Raw genomic sequence first — 18,993 nt, forward strand, 5'->3', positions numbered from 1 at the left:
TGCAGTGCTTACGATGTTTGATTAGGATTAAGGAGACCCAGGTTCAGATTTCCCCTTGGCCACAGAAGCTCCCTTAACAGCTAACTTGTCCTATAAAGCTGTTCTTGTGAAAAAAAGTCAATGCCGTGAATTTTGCCTTGAGCTCCAGGAGGAAAAACTGGATACAAAATGAAGAAAACAAACACAGTGATAAATAATGTGGATTGTCTGTTAGAGGAATAATGTGGATTGTCTGTTAGAATCACAGGTTATGTATCAAAAGACAATATCCATGTGTCTCGCACCCCTAATAGCCTTCATCAGTTACAGATTTCTGGAAGGAAAAGAAGATAATTCAGCCAAGGCTCTCCTAGTAATGTTCTACTGAGCCTTGAAACGCAGGAGGCCTGGTGCAAAGGCGAGATTTCCTGAAATTGTGGCTGTTGACAGATTGTGTAGGTTCCCTTTGAAAATAAAAGGAACAATCCTATTCAACGAAGACGGCTTTAGAGCTATGTTTGACCCTCGTCCTGCCAAGTTCCATTAATCTAGATCTATTAATCTAGCTTGGGTCCTCCAGATGTGTTGAAGTCACATAAAGGTATCTACAGCCAGGTGTTTCAACTCTTGAAGATGTGTGAACTTCCAACTCCTACAATTCCCTTCAGTTCTGGGAGTTGAAGTCCACACATCTTCAAGCTGCCAAGGTTCAGAAACCCTGGTTTAGCAGGGTGCAAATGTGCAATCTCACAATAGAAACGCTATTCCTTTCGTACAGGAATCTCAACCTTTGACGTCCTATGTCCCCTGGTATTTCCAAATACCTCTGTTCTTCCCCCCCACAACCCACCCCAAAGTGGAAACCGTAATCTGAAAATGCATCTCCGGAAGCTGGGCAGGTATTAGTCCCCCTTACAAAAGGCCTTACCTGTAGGAAGAACAGATGTTGGGTGATTTCCTGGACCAGCTCTTCTTCTGCATTCTCTGGGTAAAACTTGGCCAGGAAGTGAAAAGTAACCGGCTCTTCCTTCGGGACATCGTGGTCCAGGACCTGGAGAAGGAGATCTCCGATGAAGCGCTCCAAACCTCACAGCATCTTATCTTTTATTACTGCTGCTCTCTTCAGCCATGGAAAGACAGCAGCTGGTTGGCTTCACGCACGGTTTAGGGAACAAACCAGCATCGGCAGGGTTCACAGGATGCAATAAACCATAAACCGTGGCTTAAAAATCACAACCGCCTCCTCAAATCCAGAAACAAGTGAACATCCAACTTCTTGCTAAGCCGGGTCAGTACTGGCAAGTCTGAGACTAATGCACAATCAAGCAAGCTACGGGTAAGCCCTCGGCTTATGACTGTAATGGGGCCTGCCCGTCACAGTCACAAGTAGCGATGGTCATCAAGCGGGTCACCCACCTGACCGTCCTGATTTGGCAAACTTCTGACAAGCCAAGTCAAGCGGGGAACCAGATTCGCTTCACCTCCATCTGACAGACTTAACAACTGCGCCAATTCGCTTAACAAAAGTGGCAAGGGAAAGGTGGGGCAAAACTCACTTAACAAATTCCTCACTTTGCCACGGAAATGTGGGGCTCAGTTTTGGTTATAAGTCAAGGACTTACCTGTACTGTACTGTTTTGTTTTTAATTGTTTGTAAGCTGCCTGGAGGCGCTAAGAACCAGTAGGCAGCTATAAGAAAGAAAGAAAGAAAGAAAGAAAGAAAGAAAGAAAGAAAGAAAGAAAGAAAGAAAGAAAGAAAGAAAGAAAGAAAGAAAGAAAGAAAGAAAGAAAGAAAGAAAGAAAGAGAAAGAAGAAGGAAGGAAGGAAGGAAGGAAGGAAGGAAGGAAGGAAGGAAGGAAGGAAGAAAGAAAGAAAGAAAGAAAGAAAGAAAGAAAGAAAGAAAGAAAGAAAGAAAGAAAGAAAGAAAGAAAGAAAGAAAGAAAGAAAGAAAGAAAGAAAGAAAGAAAGAAAATTCCTGTTGATCTGCCTCAATCTAAAACCAGCCCTGGCCACCACCGCCGTGTTTTCTATGCTCTTATGTTAAAAGTTTGTTAACTTTCAGAGGCTCCAAAGACACGGAATCCTTACTAATTAGGGAGCGGCAGCTGGACGAGAACGCACAAGGTGCTCGCGGTGACCACAAAGCACAATGTCGCCTTCCACAGATGCTCCGGTGGATGCCGAAGAGTCTCATTAGCCTGTGCAGACGTGTCCAATTAGAGGAGCTGACACTCAGGGCATCTCCTAATATTAATGCATCTGGGATCAAAGGTTACCCAATTCTGGCTGCTTGGAAACAGACCAAGGTGTGCCGCACGTAGTCGCTGCTCATCCAGGAACCTCCCAAAACTGTTTTTATCCATTCTTTGGGAGATTTTTTTTTTAATTGTGGTCGGTAAAAACTGACGGTGCCATTTCTCTGCCCTTTTGAGGTGGGAATTTTGTAAGCTCTTAAATTAGGCAGACTGTGTTTAAAAAAAAGAAATTCTTCAGATCCTTCCAGACCTCAGTTCTATCAAGACGTGGAAGGTAAATCATCCCTGCTAAAATGTTGTCTCCATAAACATGCAAAAAAAGATCCCGAGTTTGCCTTAAGCCATCATGCAGTATGCGGCTTATCGACAATGGGTGGGAATCCCGCTGTTGTGGTTTGCTGAATCCACCAAGGATAATCATGGTTTAATGCTCTGTATAATCCCAGTCAGTCAGTCAGTCAGTCATACAGATTGCTTAAAAGGATCATACTGATCTAGTATTAATTTTATAGACTTTTTATAATCCTACCGTATTTATTTGGAAACGGGAAATTCTATTACACAGAACGCTATCTGTGTTACATGTATTATTTATTTTTTATTTTAATTCTATTTATATCCCGCCCTTCTCTGAAGACTCAGGGCGGCTTACAAGTTTAGCAGTAGCTTAAATATAGACTTCCCACAAAACAATGTTGGGAATGATGGGAATTGTAATCCAGCAAATCTTCAGTGCACCAAGGAAAAAGAAGTTCTTTATAACAGATATTTTGTTGCATTAAAGTACATAAATGCAGCAAACCAGCATTTATTTAGAAACAATTACAAACCAATTTAAGGTTTGAAAAGCTGATTCATTTTCCATTATTTTAGGAGTAAAGGACCATGTCACATTACCTATTTACTTTTATTTGAGAACAGCTGCCCAAAACATTTGGCACCTTTGTCTCACATTCAGAGGTAAAGAAGGGGGGGGGGGGAAACAATGCTTTTTACGTTACCGAGTTCAAATCCAGAATTGCAAAGAATAACTCAAAAAAGAAATAACATTAGCTTTGCTTTAGGCAATCTGACCTTAAACGGCTGTTCACAATCTTGAAAATACCAAGATTTGAGACAAATTAACGTATAATCTGGATAACTCACTCAGCGAGAGGTAAATAAAATCAAACCAACATCAATAAAAATGTCAGTACACAGTGGAAGAGGTGAATCTAAGCCAAACACACCAAACAAAAGATCAGATGCTGGAGAAGCCCCAAGGAAAAGAGATTTGTTCATTCCTATTGTACTTGCACTAAAACCGAAACAGGGTTAGTCTCATGTCTAAAGCAAGAAATGGAGACCTTGGGCAAAAAGTGAATTATCTTGTCAGAGACAAGAAATCGGAGAGAAAGGAAAAGAGAAAAGCGGATGGCCCCTCCACTTAAAACTCTGCCCAGTGCCTTCTTCACACCCGCAAGAGTACACCCTGTTGCCTTGAGCACACAAACGGCATAGATATAGATATAGATATAGATATAGATATAGATATAGATATAGGTATAGATATAGATATAGATATAGATATAGATATAGATATAGATATAGATATAGATAGACATAGACATAGACATAGACATAGACATAGATATAAGGTAAAGGTAAAGGTTCCCCCGCACTAGTCGTTTCCGACTCTAGGGGCCGGTGCTCATCTCCGTTTCAAAGCCGAAGAGCCAGCGCTTGTCCGAGGACGTCTCCGTGGTCATGTGGCCGGCATGACTAGACGCCAAAGGCGCACAGAACGCTGTTACCTTCCCACCGTAGTGGTCCCTATTTTTCTACTTGCATTTTTACGTGCTTTCGAACTGCTAGGTTGGCAGAAGCTGGGACGAGTAACAGGCGCTCACTCTGCTACGCGGCACTCGGGATTCGACCCGCCAAACTGCCGACCATCTGATCGACAAACTCAGCGTCCTAACCCACTGAGCCACCGCGTCCCTTTGACATAGATATATAGATATATAGATGTTTTCTGATATATAGATATATAGATATACACACACACACACACACACACACACACACACACACACAATCTTGGCAACTTTAAGACTTGTGGACTTCAACTTCCAGAATTCCCCAGCTAGCCATGCTAAGGAATTGTCTGGTCCTCAGATTCCCCATGCTGCCTGGGGAACTCTGGGAGTTGAAGTCCACAAGTCTTGCCAAGGTTGGAGAGCAATGGACATTCGTGCTTCGAGAGGGGAAGGCAGATCCTTACCTTCTTGTCCGTTTTGAGCCAGGCTATTGTGTCTTTAATCATGTACTGCAGTCCAAAGAACCATGTTTCACGGAGTCCCAATGTCCTACACACCAGGTCAAAGAGGTCCTTCCCTTTCCACTTCACCTGCACCAGGAAACAAAAGTTAGAAGATCCCCTTCTCAAAACCCAAGTTGCTTTCAGTTTGTTCTGCCGGGACAAAACTTCTGCTGCAAAAATGTGTTGAGTACCGAATTTGATGAGTTTTGAAGCAGTCAAGTGCCAAAGTATGACTCTACTACACAAGGCTGACCGTATGTTTTTTTTTAACCCCAACACTGGGGGGAGGGGTGGTGGTGAACCGACATAACCATCCAAGAAGAGTATATATCATAAATAGGAAAATTAATTGTAGTGGCAAACGAACATCAATAATAAGTCAATATTTAATTACCCAAAGAGAGAAACAGAATGACCGTGGGCTGGAAAAAAAAGAGCGGGAGTGACTTCTGATTTCCTGCAGTTTTCCTTCTGGGAAGACTGCAGAGAGCACTGGAAATCATGATCAGATGATGATGGCGGGGACGCTGCCATGGCTATGACTTGTTTAATAAAACTAGTCTAAATTCTGGGGAAATTTCCATTTCCATTTCACAGGAGGTAGGGCTCCTCTATGCACTACATCTGTCTTCCCACCTGTTCAGTCATGATTAGTGCCAGCTAGAAACTTCCTGAAGGCGACCACAGGTATTGGTGAAGACCCGCTAAGCCTATCTTTAACAAGTTGCCCAGTTTCCACAACTGTATCTGGAAAAAACCTTAGCCTGCACTCTCTTTTATTAACCTCTTTCTGCACGCGAAACAGATCCATCTTATCAGCAAAAAGCAGGTGATGGAGAAAAAAAATCCCTCTGCAGGTAGAAAACACGATTGCATTGTTCTGCTTCACCTTATCTAACAGGGCATACGATTGAAATCCCTGTTTGTGTTTCAGTGGGTAACCTTCATCCAATATACACAGGTGTCAATGAATACATCCATAGTTTAAGGCGTGTGAGAGAAGAGCAGCGCAAAGGGAATGCCGTGGAAATATGGAGAAAGATAGGAAAACGAACCAAGTTATCGCTTTTCTTCAAAGCTGAACTCCTACAGAGTTGTACTAGATACACAGAACATAGAATTACAGAGCTGGAAGGGGTCTTCTAGCCCAACCCCCTGCCCAAGCAACATTGTCCAGTCTCTTCTTGAAAGCCTCCAGTGATGGAGCACCCACACCTTCTGGAGGCAAGCCGTTCCACTGGTTAATTGTTCTCACCGTTAGGAAATTTCTCCTTACCGGTAGTTTTACGTGGCTTCTCTCCGTAATTAAGTTTCCATCCGTTGTTTCTTTTCTTGCCTTCCGATACACAACAAGGAAGCATCAGAAGGCAAGAGAAGACATGTTCAGATGGGGATGCAATTTAGAAATGTTTCTAAATGCTTAACCTTAACCTGGTTGGTTCTAAATGATTAAGAAAGCCAAGGGGTTTTTTTTTTGCTAAAGCCAAAGTCCTTCGGAGCAGAGGTCCCCAACCTTTTGGGCACTGGGGACCGGTTCCGTGGAGAGAGGTTTTTCCACGGACCGGAGGGTGCGTGGTTTTGTGGGCTGCCTGCATCCCATGGATGGAGCTTTGCTTCTTTGTGAGGACTGGTTGCTGGCGTGCCACAGCCCGGTACTGGTCCACGGACCGGGGGGTGGGGGACTCTTGCTTCAGAGGGATGCAAATCGTTTTATACCTCACTAGGACCTGCTTAGGAAAGAGTGGGGTGGTGGGGACCACAATTGCCTGAAAGCAAAGAAATAAATGCAGGAGTCCAAGGGCTTCGAAAGCAGGCAAGATTCCTAGGCTTTGGCATAACATTCCTCTCTCGCGAGGCCCCCCCCCCGCACCTCTTCAACAGGATCACCTGCATAGCATCAATATTTATCCTGAAAGGTGATTTGCCCTGTTCTGCTTTAGTGTTATTCAGTGTCCGGCAGTAGTTATCACACACCGCCCCCTGGCGACGACTTCTGGCTGCAAAACAGCAAAGAGCATCCTCCTCAGGTCTCCCCACCTCACTCTTTTTTGTTTTTCCTCGTGCGAAAAACAGAACACAAGGCTAAAGAATCCAGGCTTGCTCAGAGTCCCCTCCAAGCGAGATGGTCGGCAAACGAATCAAAACGAAACAATTTTAAAAAAAAATTCTCTGGAGGAGAAGAAAAGGGGGAATTAAGACCAGGGATCTTGGCCCGAATTCCTACTTTGCAGTAATTTAAAGGAGCAATAAACTCAAGGCCCACGTCCTGCTCTAAGACCTTCCTGATGTGTTAGAAGAAGAACAGAACACGGAGGTTCAAGAGGGGGACCTGCAGAAGAGATGTTGAGACTCTGGAAAGAGTGCAGAGAACAGCAACGAAGATGATTAGGGGGGATGGAGGCTAAAACATATAAAGAACGGTTGCTGGAATTGGGTGTGTCTACTAGTCTAAGCGAGGGAAGGAGGCGGTGGCTCAGTGGGTTAGGACGCTGAGCTTGTCAATCAGATGGTCGGCAGTTTGGCGGGTTGAATCCCGAGTGCCGCGTAGCAGAGTGAGCGCCTGTTACGCGTCCCAGCTTCTGCCAACCTAGCAGTTTGAAAGCACGTAAAAATGCAAGTAGAAAAATAGGGACCACTACGGTGGGAAGGTAACAGCGTTCTGTGCGCCTTTGGCGTCTAGTCATGCCGGCCACATGACCACGGAGACGTCCTCGGACAAGCGCTGGCCCTTCGGCTTTGAAACGGAGATGAGCACCGGCCCCTAGAGTCGGAAACGACTAGCACGCGTGTGCGGGGGAACCTTTACCTTTACTAGTCTAAGGAAGAGGAGGACTGGGGTATCATGACAGGAGTGTCCCACTATCTCAGGGGATGCCACAAGGAAGAGGGGGGGGTCATCCTATTCTCCAGAGCACCCAAAGGCAGGGCAAGAAACAACGGATGGAAACCAATCAAGGAGAGAAGCAAGCTAGAACTAAGGAAGAATTTCCTGACAGTCAGAACAATCAACTAGTGCTTGCCTCCAGAAGTTGTGAGTGCTCCATCACTGGAGGCTTTTAAGAAGAGACTGGACATTTCTCCAGAATGGCAAAGGGTCTCCTGCTTGAACAACGGGTTGGACTAGAAGACCTCCATGATCCCTTCCAAGACTGTTATTCTGTTATCCACCAGAGCATCCCATTGTGCAAAAGCGGCACCGTGCTTTTTTGCCAAGGGGGTTTGCACAGAACCTGCTATTGCGGCACCAAAGGCTGAATTCACACTTCACATGGCTAAACTGGGATAAAATCGGTTGGGGTGGGTTGGTGGATGGACTTAACATGACATGCCAACCCTGTCCGGGAAGGCAGGGGGGGAGAGAAGGCTTAATAAACCGTGGCTAAATAAACCACAATTAAGGCCATCGTGGGTGAACCTAATTCAGCACTGAGCACGCAAATGCATCTGTTTGCAAACGGCTTGATTTAACTCCCTTTTGCTCATGTCCGGCTTTAAAAAATGGCGAGAAAGCATGGGACATTGGATTAATATTCCTCAAAGGAGGTCTGTTTCGTACTAAGGTACCCCCTCACCCCTCTGTTGGCAGTGGTTTCCTTCCCCGCCCCCCGCCCCCCGGTCTGTCTTTTCTTTACTGTCATCATGGCTCTAAAGGGAAAGATTGACAAGCGAAGAGGCAGACCAGGGACCCGTGTTCTCGTCCTTTGCTAAAAAGGATGCTCAGGCAGAGAACAGCCTTTGCATCCACAGATGCAGTCCGGTGCCCAGAGGAATCGGTGTTTTCAAACTCCAGCTGTGCTTTGCTAGGAAGGACAGGGAGGGGGAGCGCCCCCTCCCCTCCCTCGCCGGAATTCGATTCCCCCTCCCTTGCCCGAATTCAAGCCCAGCCTGACTGCAAATGAAGTGCCAAGTGTTATGTAAGCTGGTGCAAAGTCTTCATAATGAAGTTTGGGGAAAACATTAAAATGCTGCAGTTCCAGGGAAATGAGAAAAGGGGGAGGGGGGAGGGGGGGGAAAGGAAAGAAAGAAAGGGGAAAAAAACCCAGGGAAGCCGTTTTTGGGTATTTGCCTGGAACGGCGAGAGCACCTCTCAAACGTCTGTCCAATGCAGCGGTCCTTGAGTTATGACGGCAACTGAGCCACACATTTTCTGGGGTTCTAAGCAAGGCAGTTGGGAAGTGAGTCTTGCTGCATTTGGAGGCCGTTGGTTGGCTGGTTGTTTTGCTTGTTTTAGCCACAACTGTTAAGCGAATTCCCTGCAGCTGTTAAGCGAATCTGGCGTCCGATATTGTTGGAAGCCAAGCCGGGTTGAGCTGGGAAGGTACAAAATGGTGGCCCCGTGAGCCCAGGACAGGGCATGCAATTGGTCACAAAGACGTGCCAGGGGCCGAGTGTCCGAACATCAGAGCACTGTGGGGACGCTGCAACGGTCCCAAGTCACTTTTTCCAGCCTCGATTGCAACTTCCGGTGTGTGTGTGTGTGTGTGTGTCCCTAAATGAATAGTTGTAAGTCGAGGACTTAACTGTGCGCCCGACTTTTTTCTAGACATCGGAGCCCGTCCTTATCTGTCACTGAGCCTCGGACACTTCTAACTGGCCTTTCGGTGACTGCTAAGGCTATTAAGCTTTAGGCTTGCTCACCAATGGAATAAGGCCCATGTAATGGTCACGGAGAGATTGCTCCGAGTTGGAGCTTTGCAAATCAATTTTCTTTTTTTTTGCAATTTGATTACCTGAACTAAGATCAAATAGCGGTTCTCTCCTTCCTTGGATTCCATACTTTCGACACTGAGAACATGGCCAAAACAGATGAATTGGAAATTGAGCAAATGTTAGCTATAAGAGCCGTGGTGATGCAGCACTGCTGGCTAACTCGCTGCTCACTGTCAGGAGTTCGATCCTGACCGGCTCAGTTGACTCGGCCTTCTATCCTTCTGAGGCCGGTAAAATGAGGACCCAGACTGTTGGGGGGGGGAAGGATGCTGATTCTGTAAGCCAGGGGTCCCCAACCCCCGGGCCGTGGACCGGTACCGGGTTGCGGCATGCCAGCAACCGGGCTGCACAAACAGGCAAAACCCGATCCGTGGGATCCAGGCAGCACACAAAACCACGCACTCTCTTGTCTGTGGAAAAACCTTTCTCCACGGAACCGGTCCCTGGGGCCCAAAAGGTTAGGGATCTCTGCTGTAAACCACTTAGAGAGGGCTGTAAAGCACTATGAAACGATATATAACTCTAACTACTAGTGCTATTATCCAGAACGATTGGGAATTTGGGGAGCTGTAGTCCCAATCAATAAAGGCCAGGGACAGATTGACAGAATCTGCCAACAGAGATAGTCCAAATCAACCTTCTTCGCTGAGACCAATTCCCAATGCACCAGACTACAAAGCCCATCAAGCTGTCCTTGCCAATGTGGCATTCTTTGTTAGAAGACAAATTGCAAAGTGCCACGGTTCAGGTCACACAACAGCAGGCTTGTCTTATAGGCTTGCTTAAAGCCATGTTCTGGTTGCCCCCAAGAAAGAGACTTAAATCTTTAATAAAGTCCCAGGCAATTTAGATCTGACTATCTGAGGATCTATCAAGAGATTAGAACTTCCTTCTCCCTCTGGACTTTTTAAGTGGAATAAACGACGACGTTAGTCCTTCTTTAATTGTTGTGCTTTTGTTCCGTTGGGATCTGCCCGGAAAATCCATGGCACTGACACGATAAAAGTACAAATTGACATAGACAATAACAAAATGGTTGGGGTTCCTTTCTCAATTTAAGATAGCACGGCGACTGTAAATTGCACTGAGATCCACGTATTGATTTCATGTCTTGCTGCTATCACCCTGAATTGATTAAGGACAGGAGAAAGGGGGGGTGAGGGACTTAATGAAGACTGCCTGAGCTTCTTGCATTCTACGGGCTCAGCGGCCAGCGAAGATCCCAACCCGTGGTCAGTAATGGAATTAGTCTATCGTAAGCCCACACGGTGACCATCGTTCTTTGGAGGTAGAAACATGCTAGTGAAGGTATAGGAAGTGGTATAGGCTCTCCTGCTTGGGCAGGGGGTTGGACTAGATGACCTCCAAGGCCCCTTCCAACTCTATTATTCTGCAAACGGCTGTACATGTCGCTATGCAGCTGAGCGCCTGAAGTGGGAGAGGATCCCATCATTAGAGCTTCAGATCTGGGTCCCCTTTTCCAGGCAGGTTGTAACTTCAAAAAGGTCGCTAAACTATCCGTCGTAAGTTGAGGATCATCTGTGTTACACAGCTACAATCCCCAACTAAAATATGCTGCATTAGAGACAGACCTGTAATTGAACTGCAAGACCGTAAAAACCGTCGGGCGGGGGTGTGTGTGTGGGGGGGGTACAAGGCGAGGTTCCCCCTGTGGTTCCTCTTTTTACCTGGAGAACTCCTGGCCAGAATGCAAATGTCCTTTCACAGGTGTCATATTCCATTAGCCTTATCTTAATGTGGCTCGTTAGCTATATTTGCAAGTCCCGGAAGAATACAAGAATACGTGAAGAAACTCCCTGATTAAAAGAAGCTAAAGGGAGGCACGGCTGATATTTTTGCAGGTTTGGGATTTACGATCTTTGCTAAATGCAAGGGCTCTGGCAATTTATCCGAGCATAAATGTTTTTAAGTAAACAGGAACAAGTACTTAAAATCCAGCCAGCGCTGGGGTGAGGGTGGGGGGGGAGGCTTAGACTGGGCTTCTTGTCAGATTGGAGGGATGGGGGGGGAAATCTATTAAGAGGGTGTACATTATTTATTAAGCTGCAACAGGAGTCATTTGCAAATTTGGCAGACGTGGGAAACATCACTCCGGGAATACGCTGCCGCGTCCTTTTTCCGCAAGTGGTGTTGTAACTGCTCCTCTGGAAATTACAACGTGGAAGCCTTGGAAAATATCAGGGCTTGGAAAATATCTGAGGGAAACCCAGGGACAAAATGCAAAGCAGAAACCCATCAGAAAGAACACCCTGTTCTAAACTGTACTCTAAATTTGTTTTTTGTCGTTGTTGTTTTTAAGAGCTGAGGACAACACTGGTGAGGGGGGGACTGTTGTTTCTCCCATTCTTCAAGCAGCAGCAACATCTGGCCAACCATGTCTGAGGGCAGAAGCTAAGCAAAGTCTGGTCTAGTGAGCGTATGGAAGGGAGACCACTAGGAAAGCCCAGAGATAAGACTGAGAAATGGGGAAAACATGGCAGAAATCAGCGGCAAAGCACCTCCGTATTGCCGGGAAAATGCATGGTGTTGTTGTCCCAAAGATGCTTTCCTCCCCCCCCAAAAGGCAACTGGACTTTGTTTTTTTCTTGAAGGCGTTTCGCTTCTCATCCAAGAAGCATCAGAACTGAAGATGCTTCTTGGATCAGAGGTGAAATGTCTTCAAGGAAAACAAAGTCCAGTTGCCTTGACCTGGATGACTGGGAATCTCCAGAGGCGTGGTATTATCCAATAAATCACTCAGGGATCTGCTTCGGCTTCCTGCTTTTGGGAATCAGCCACAGTCTTGCCCCCATCTGCTGCTGCAATATTTTATTTATTAAACGTATGTGCCACCCATCTTACTCTCAAGCGACTCTGAGAAACTTACAGTATCCTAAACAGCAATATAGACAATTAAAACAGGAGAAATATTGAAACCTTAGGCATTAAAATTAAAACTTACAATACTGACAGCGGCAATTCCAACATTACGATGGAATTACAATTTTTAAACACTACGGAACAGCATAAAAATAATTCTACAATTAAGAGGTCTCAGAAGCCCCTGTCTATCAAGGAAGATAGATGCCCGCTGCATCTTTATCCAAAGCGATTCCCAAAGAACATCACCCAGAACTGCCAGAACACAATTCAGGGAACAACATCTTCAAAAACGAGAAGCACATTCAACATTCACTCAGAAATAATTTATTAAAGTTATACGCCACCCAATTCTCCCATGACTCTGAGCAGCTCAAGAACAAGTCAAAGAAATGACAAGAAAAGACAAGAAATCAGCAAGCTGAAAAGAAATCTAGGATGAATAATTCATTATTATTTTTTTTGCTTGCTAATAGCAAAGTGGGCTGTTAAATATTACAAGGAGCTCATTTCAGACTTTACTGCGGAGACATTTCTCGAGAACCTACAACCTTAATCTCATCCTCTACATTCATCTAGCAGGATAATATGATTTAGCTTGTAAAAGCCGTTGCAAGGATTGAAGACTAACATTCGTGAATTGTTTGAAAGGTGATAATCATTATCAAGCACACCCGTCAAGAAGAAGGTTAGAGGTGAATCCATCACAAATGTGAAGATCTTAAAACTCAATGGAGGAAATACCGTGAAGGCAATCAACACATGGGCAATTCCAATCATTAGACACACAGCTGGAATAGTGGACTGGACTCAAAGCAGAACTAGAAGCAATGGACAGGAAGACCAGACAAATAAGGACAGTGAATCATGGCGTTCCTCCATGCAGAGATGTTGACAGAACTGGCCGACAAAAATTTATCCCACATAAGCATAACCCAAACTGGGCAGTTACATCCTACAGACTTAAATCAAACTTCAGATAAAGAAAGATACAACTGCAACACAATTCGAAAGAAGGATATGAACCAGGGTAGCAAGCTGAAATTTCAAAGAAATGAAAAGAGTAAAAAGAGACAATTTTTTCCCCTGCTGCTGCTGCTGCTGATACTGGTGCATTTAAAAAGGACGCTTTACAACAAGTATATCAAACCTAGGCGACTTTCAGACTTGTGGACTTCAATTCCCAGGAAACCCCCAGCCCCAGTGTTAGTTGGGAATTCTGGGAATTGAAGTCCACAAGTCTTAAAGTTGCCGAAGTTGGACGCTCCTGTTTTACAATGGAAGGAAAAGCAACTCCCCCAAATAACTATTTGCTATTTGCTCAAGGTTGACTCAGCCTTCCATCCTTCCGAGGTAGGTAAAATGAGGACCCAGATTGTTGGGGGCAATAAGCTGACTTTGTAATAATGCCGCTTGGGGTGTGTGTGAAAGCCCTAATAAGCAGGCATATACATAGAATGAAGGCTACTGCTAAGCTTGTAAGCCGCCCTGAGTCTTCGGAGAAGGGCGGGATATAAATGGGATTAAAATAAAAAAATAAAATAAAAAAACCTATTATGAGAGCAGGCGAATAAAGTATTTTAAACCCACCAAACCCGTGGGACACCCTCCCATTTCGTTCTGCGACAAAGAGATGTCAAAATAAATAGATAAAGGGCGAGTTAACTGGGCCGTGTACAGAAGGCGTGAAAAGCTATTTCTGTTTTCTTAGGCTGCATGACAGCCCGATAATGCCTTTTTAATTAAAAGCCATTTCTGCTAATCCACCAAGGAAATACTGTAAACCGAGTTAAGAACAAAACCACTCGGCTTGTTCCGTGGGGACACGTGAAGATACGCAAGTGTGGATAACACACTGAGACTCAACACTCTGCTAGCAGCATCAAAGGGAGATCAGAAAACGAAGCCAAGAGGAAACAGGTTAAAAACGAGAGGATTTATGCAACGCTGGAATGTAAGATTGTAGTGTGACTTGGCTCGTAATAAGGTCGCAAAAGGGGATTACGTGACTCTGGGGCTCTGCGACCGTCGTAAGTACGAGTCAGTTGCCAAGAAGCATCTGTCAAATACAAAGAGGTGGCAACCTTTTCGAATGGCCTGGGAAGAGGATGGGGTAGGCATAAGTTGCTTTGGAAAATGAAGGGGGGGGGTTCTTTCCCCTCCTCGGACAGCTTCAGCCTCCTGGGAAAGGCACCTCCAGGAAAAAATTTCCACTAAGATGCACCTGTCAGACGCCTCCTTCCTTTAAGAGAAGAGCAGAGGCAGCTTTCATTTCCCCAGACTTTTCTAGCGGTTCATGAATATTCCAAGAGGACCTGGACAAGTGCTTGGGATCCAATTCATCTTGACCCCCAAATCCCGCCCAGGGTTTGCAAGCGAAACACCAAACTCCCTCCGATGGCTGGGAAAAACTTCTGGCGGCTTGCAAGGTGAAGAGGCTAAATTAGAATTCGGTGCCGAACAAGCACCGAACAAGCCACAGTCACCTTGCGCTGGGCTCGGCAGGTACTGTGATACTGGCCAATTATGGATTATTAAACACAGTGGAACAAGCCACGGCCACGTGCGACGTGAACCAGGTCAAAGGCACCTCTTGGCTGGGACAGTTAATAAATTCCTCACCACGTCATTGTAGGCAAGTTACTCAGAAGTGAATCCTATTCAACTTTTTTTCCCCCCTTCCCTTCAGTCATGTCAAAGTCGCTTTGAACTGCAAGACAGGCAGCAACTAAATTTGATGGTGACGATAACAATAATGCGATGATGCTTCTGACACCATCCGGCCTCCACCTCTGCTTATCCCAGGTCCTTGAGGAGGACTGGACAGGGGGATAAAAATGCCAAATCTAAACATCTGGCTGACAGTGAAAAGATAAGAATAAAAAAAGCAAAAGTAGTATGAATGGTAGTTGGCAATCCCAAAACCTCTGGAGCACCACTTAAACACCATCGGCATTGACTAATTCACCATCGGTCAATTGCAAAAGGCAGCTTTACTCTGAGCAGCTGACATCCTGCGACAATAACTGTAAAACCATCAAACCTCCGTACCTGCCTATCCCAGGTTTTTGGGAAGCAGTTTGTGGGATGTCCAGTCTAAACATCCGGCTGACTCTGCAAAGGACCATAAAAACAAGAAAGCAAAGAAAGCACAGGCAGCCCTTGACTTACGGCCGCAAATGAGCCCCCAAAATTTCTGTTGCTGAGACACTGGCTGTCAGATTGCCTCATTTTTACAACCTTTCTTGCCACAGTTGTTAAGTGGATCATTGCAAGTTGTTAAGTTGGTAACCCGGTTGTTAAGTGAATCTGGCCTCCCCCGCTGACTTTGCTTGTCAGAAGGTCGCAAAAGGGGATCACACGACCCCAGGACACGGCAACCGTCAGTCATAAGGTTGAGTCAGTTGCCAAGCATCTGAATTTGGATCACGCGACCTTAGGGGATGCTGCAACGGCTGTTTAGGTGTGAAAAATGGTCGTAAGTCAATTTGTTCAGCACCACTGTAACCTCGACCACTCAAGGAACCGTTGTAAGTCGAGGACTGCCTGTTCTGCACTGAATCAATCCAACCTCGCAGGCTTCTCACAGCTTCTAAAAGTGCGGCAAAGGCATTTTACCTCGCAGTTGAACTCCATTTCGGCATCCATGGTAACAATCCGAACTGTGAAGGTTTTGGGCTGCTTCCTCTTCAAAGAGCTGAAACTCATGCGGGAGGCGATGGCCCCCGCCATGGCGAATCCCCCTTAGACTTCACCTATGCCAAGGGGGTACCCTGACCCTTCTCTGTGGGGAAGGTCCAAAGGGGGGAAGTGGGTGGGAGGAATCGCCCACGGTTTAGATGCCAAGCTGGTGGGTCAAACGGAAGTCCAAAGAACCAGCCAGCTCGTCCGGAGAACGAGAAAAAGACGGGGGGTCCGACTCACCCCCTTTAACATGTTTCCAGCAGCTGGTTCTGTCCCACTGGTCTTCTTCACCGATGGGAGTCCAAAAAAAAGGAGGAAGAAAAAGGAAATGCACACCCCGTTCAAAATGGGTGACACCCGCCCCCCAAATTGCAAAACCTAAATTTTGGGGTTTTTTATAGGAACCGTCTCCTTCCTGCCTTCTCTCTGCTCAGCCTTCCTAAATTTTAAGGGGGGAAAAAACTTGGAAAATAAATTGGTGGAGGGATTAACGGGGGTGTTTTTAGACGGGCACAATTCACACAGGGGCGACAAGCCCAACAGATGCCTGCCGGTGGATGGGTGTGGGGCACAGGAGGAAAAGGGGACGGTAGCGCCCCCCCTCCCCCGATTTTATTTGGGAATGAAAGCGTCTCAAAGAAGGCCCAATTTTGACCCGGGTGGGCAGGTGGGCTCCTTTTCAAGGCTTGATATTCCTGTCTATCTTTTGGAGGGCCGAAGCTGCCCTTCCAAAAAAGGACTCTTTGAGGGGGGGAAGAGAGGGCAGGGAAATCCAGAGCCGAAGGGACCTGGGAGAAAGAAAAGGCAGATTAGTTAAGAGCAAAGGCAATTTATTCACGGAAGACCAAGGAAGTCTTCGTGCCGGCTCCGGGAGAAAGAAACCACAGATTAATCATCATCAATCCCAAGCCACCATCCCAGCCAGGAAACCCAGAAGAGAGCAGAACGGGGAAAGGGAGATTTATCCATTTTGCAATTTACCCTATATTTTCTCTATAAGGGGAAGGGAGAAATAAAAGGGGGGGGGGAGAAACCAAGCAAGAAAAGGGGTATTGGTTAAAACGGGGGGGGGATTATTAAATTCAAGGGGAGGGAGGAAATAAAGGCTCTGGGGGGGGCTTCCCGAGACCCCAAATCCAATATCCCCAAGGCTTATTGGGGGGGGGGGGAATTCTCTCAGTGCCAGTATCTAGCTAATATGGGGTGGGGGCTTCAAAATGGCCCCTTGTAATTAGGGGGAGGGGGCTGCCTATTGCCACTGCATTTATGGGGGGGAGGCTGCCATAAAATATATATATATGGGGGGGTCCTCGAGGGCAGAAGCTTAGGAGGGGGCTTTGGGGGGGTCTATAAGGGGGAGGGGCTTCTCTAAGACCTGCTGAGGGGGAGGGCCAGGCTTGGGGGGCGCTTCTCGCCCAAGGGGGGGGCCGGGGGCCTTCTCCGCGGGGGAGGGGGCGGGGGAGGAGGGCCCCCGCCTCACAAGTGGGGAGGGGGCTTCGGGGACGGGGGGGTCTCTCTCCTCGGGGGTGCCTCGCCGCCCTCCCGCCCCTCCCGCGCTGAAACGCTGCCCTCACCTCGGCCACCACAGCCTAACCTGCCACTCCTCGCCCCTCGCCGCTCATTGGCGGAGACCAGGGCACGGGCCCGCCTCCGGAGGCGGGGCGCCGCGCTTGCCACCGCCCACTCGGACCTAGGGAAGTCGGTTCCCTGAGCGGAGGGGGGGCGGAAGGGGAGGACCGCGCGCCACTTCCGGTTTCTGAGCGATGGCCGCCATCCTTGCGGGGGCGACAAGGCGCCGCGCCGGACTCCCCCGCTCCTCCGAAACCTTTCCCCGGGCCTAGTCCCGGCTTTTGTAGCGGCGCCGTTTCGAGCGGCGGCTTTTGGCGGCGGGCCTGCTGCTGTCCCGCGCGACTTTCCACGCGCGTTTCTAAAAAGAACCGGAAAGGTGGATGCGAGGTTGAAGGTAACCGCAGCCCCTAGCCGAAATGAGGTAGGGAATGACGGATTGGTGGAGGCGCTTGTCTATCTGCAGGAATGGCCCTCCCTCTGCAAGGAGCACAGAGGCGAGGGAGGCTGACTGCCCGCTTGCCCGTCTAAGGAAAGGAGCCGGAGATGGCGCGGCCTCGAGCGCCCTCTAGTGCAAGAAACGGCGGAGGACAAAACGCGGCCGGAAAGAAAAGAAAGGCATTCGGGCTGAGCTCTCGCAACCCGCAACACGAGAGTGAACTCGTATTATGCATTCACACAATACACCGCACCATAAACCAAATAAATGGGCTGAGTTTGCCTGACCAGCTAAATTAGCCAAAGGATTCGCTTACTGGTTACAGTAATCAAATGAGGGCTGCGAAAATTTAATCAACCAGTAGGGGAAAGCAGAGTCCGTGTTTTCTCCATCTCTGGCTTTTCCCTTAGTGCAGGGGTAGGCAACCTCGGCTCTTTTATGACTCATGGACTTCAACTCCCAGAATTCCTGAGCCAGCTGGCTCAGGAATTCTGGGAGTTGAAGTCCATGAGTCATAAAAGAGCCGAGGTTGCCTACCCCTGCCTTAGTGGTTATTAGGAAATCTTCAACCCAGGTAATCTGGTTAAGTGTGTTCTGCAGAAGTAACTGGTGGAGTTTTAACTGACTTAGGTAGTGTGTTGTGTAAACGTAGCTTGTAGGGCTTTTTTTATATATAATTTATTTTCAATTTCAACTTATTAAAAAACGAAAGGGATGTAGGAATGGTTAAAAGCCGCAAAAGTTAAACCACAAACGGATAATCGGTACTTTGCTCCGGGTTTAGTCTGGATCCATATGTTTAACCCATAGTTGTATAATAAATGAAGCACGATGAGCTGGGCTTTATAACATCGCATCTTTGCCAGGCTACAAGAACCAGATCGGGGTTTGCCTCGTCCACAAAGCCAAAATTTAAACTGCCTGTTTCATGGCTTCAGCTGCTCTTTGAATCCCAGCACCATCTGGGAAAGGAGCCTTGCCAGTTTGTTTTGGACTCTGAAAATGCAAAATGCTGGCTTTAAATAACATATTAAACTATAAGCGAAAGAACCCTTGTTATGGCCTGATGTGCAAATCTGATCAGTGCATTTAATGCACAGAAAAAGAACAGATGTTCCAAGCTAAGAGCATTTAATTTACAGCATTTTTAAGCAATCTCTCCCCCTCATTAACTTGAA

General features: G+C 46.9%; 1 protein-coding gene across 7 annotated transcripts in view; it reads right to left on the minus strand.

Moving 5' to 3' along the window:
* The window catches only part of NF2 (NF2, moesin-ezrin-radixin like (MERLIN) tumor suppressor), a 57,485-nt gene extending 40,777 nt beyond the window's left edge, over positions 1 to 16,708 (minus strand). For 5 of the 7 annotated variants that reach the window (XM_081338989.1, XM_081338992.1, XM_081338988.1 and 2 more), the window contains exons 1-3: positions 15,745 to 16,708; positions 4,498 to 4,623; positions 908 to 1,030 (exon numbers count right to left, since the gene is read on the minus strand). In XM_081338989.1, the coding sequence (XP_081195115.1) occupies positions 908 to 1,030; positions 4,498 to 4,623; positions 15,745 to 15,858 (363 nt within the window). In that variant the 5' untranslated portion in view covers positions 15,859 to 16,708. Of the gene's footprint in view, positions 1 to 907; positions 1,031 to 4,497; positions 4,624 to 15,177; positions 15,372 to 15,744 lie in introns of those variants that run through there. The other 2 variants (XM_081338993.1, XM_081338994.1) reach the window with 2 other exon arrangements.
* Positions 16,709 to 18,993: the final 2,285 nt, after the last annotated feature.

This window comes from Vipera berus, assembly GCF_964194415.1.
Source record: "Vipera berus genome assembly, chromosome: 14".
In the NCBI taxonomy this organism is placed as follows: domain Eukaryota; kingdom Metazoa; phylum Chordata; class Lepidosauria; order Squamata; family Viperidae; genus Vipera; species Vipera berus.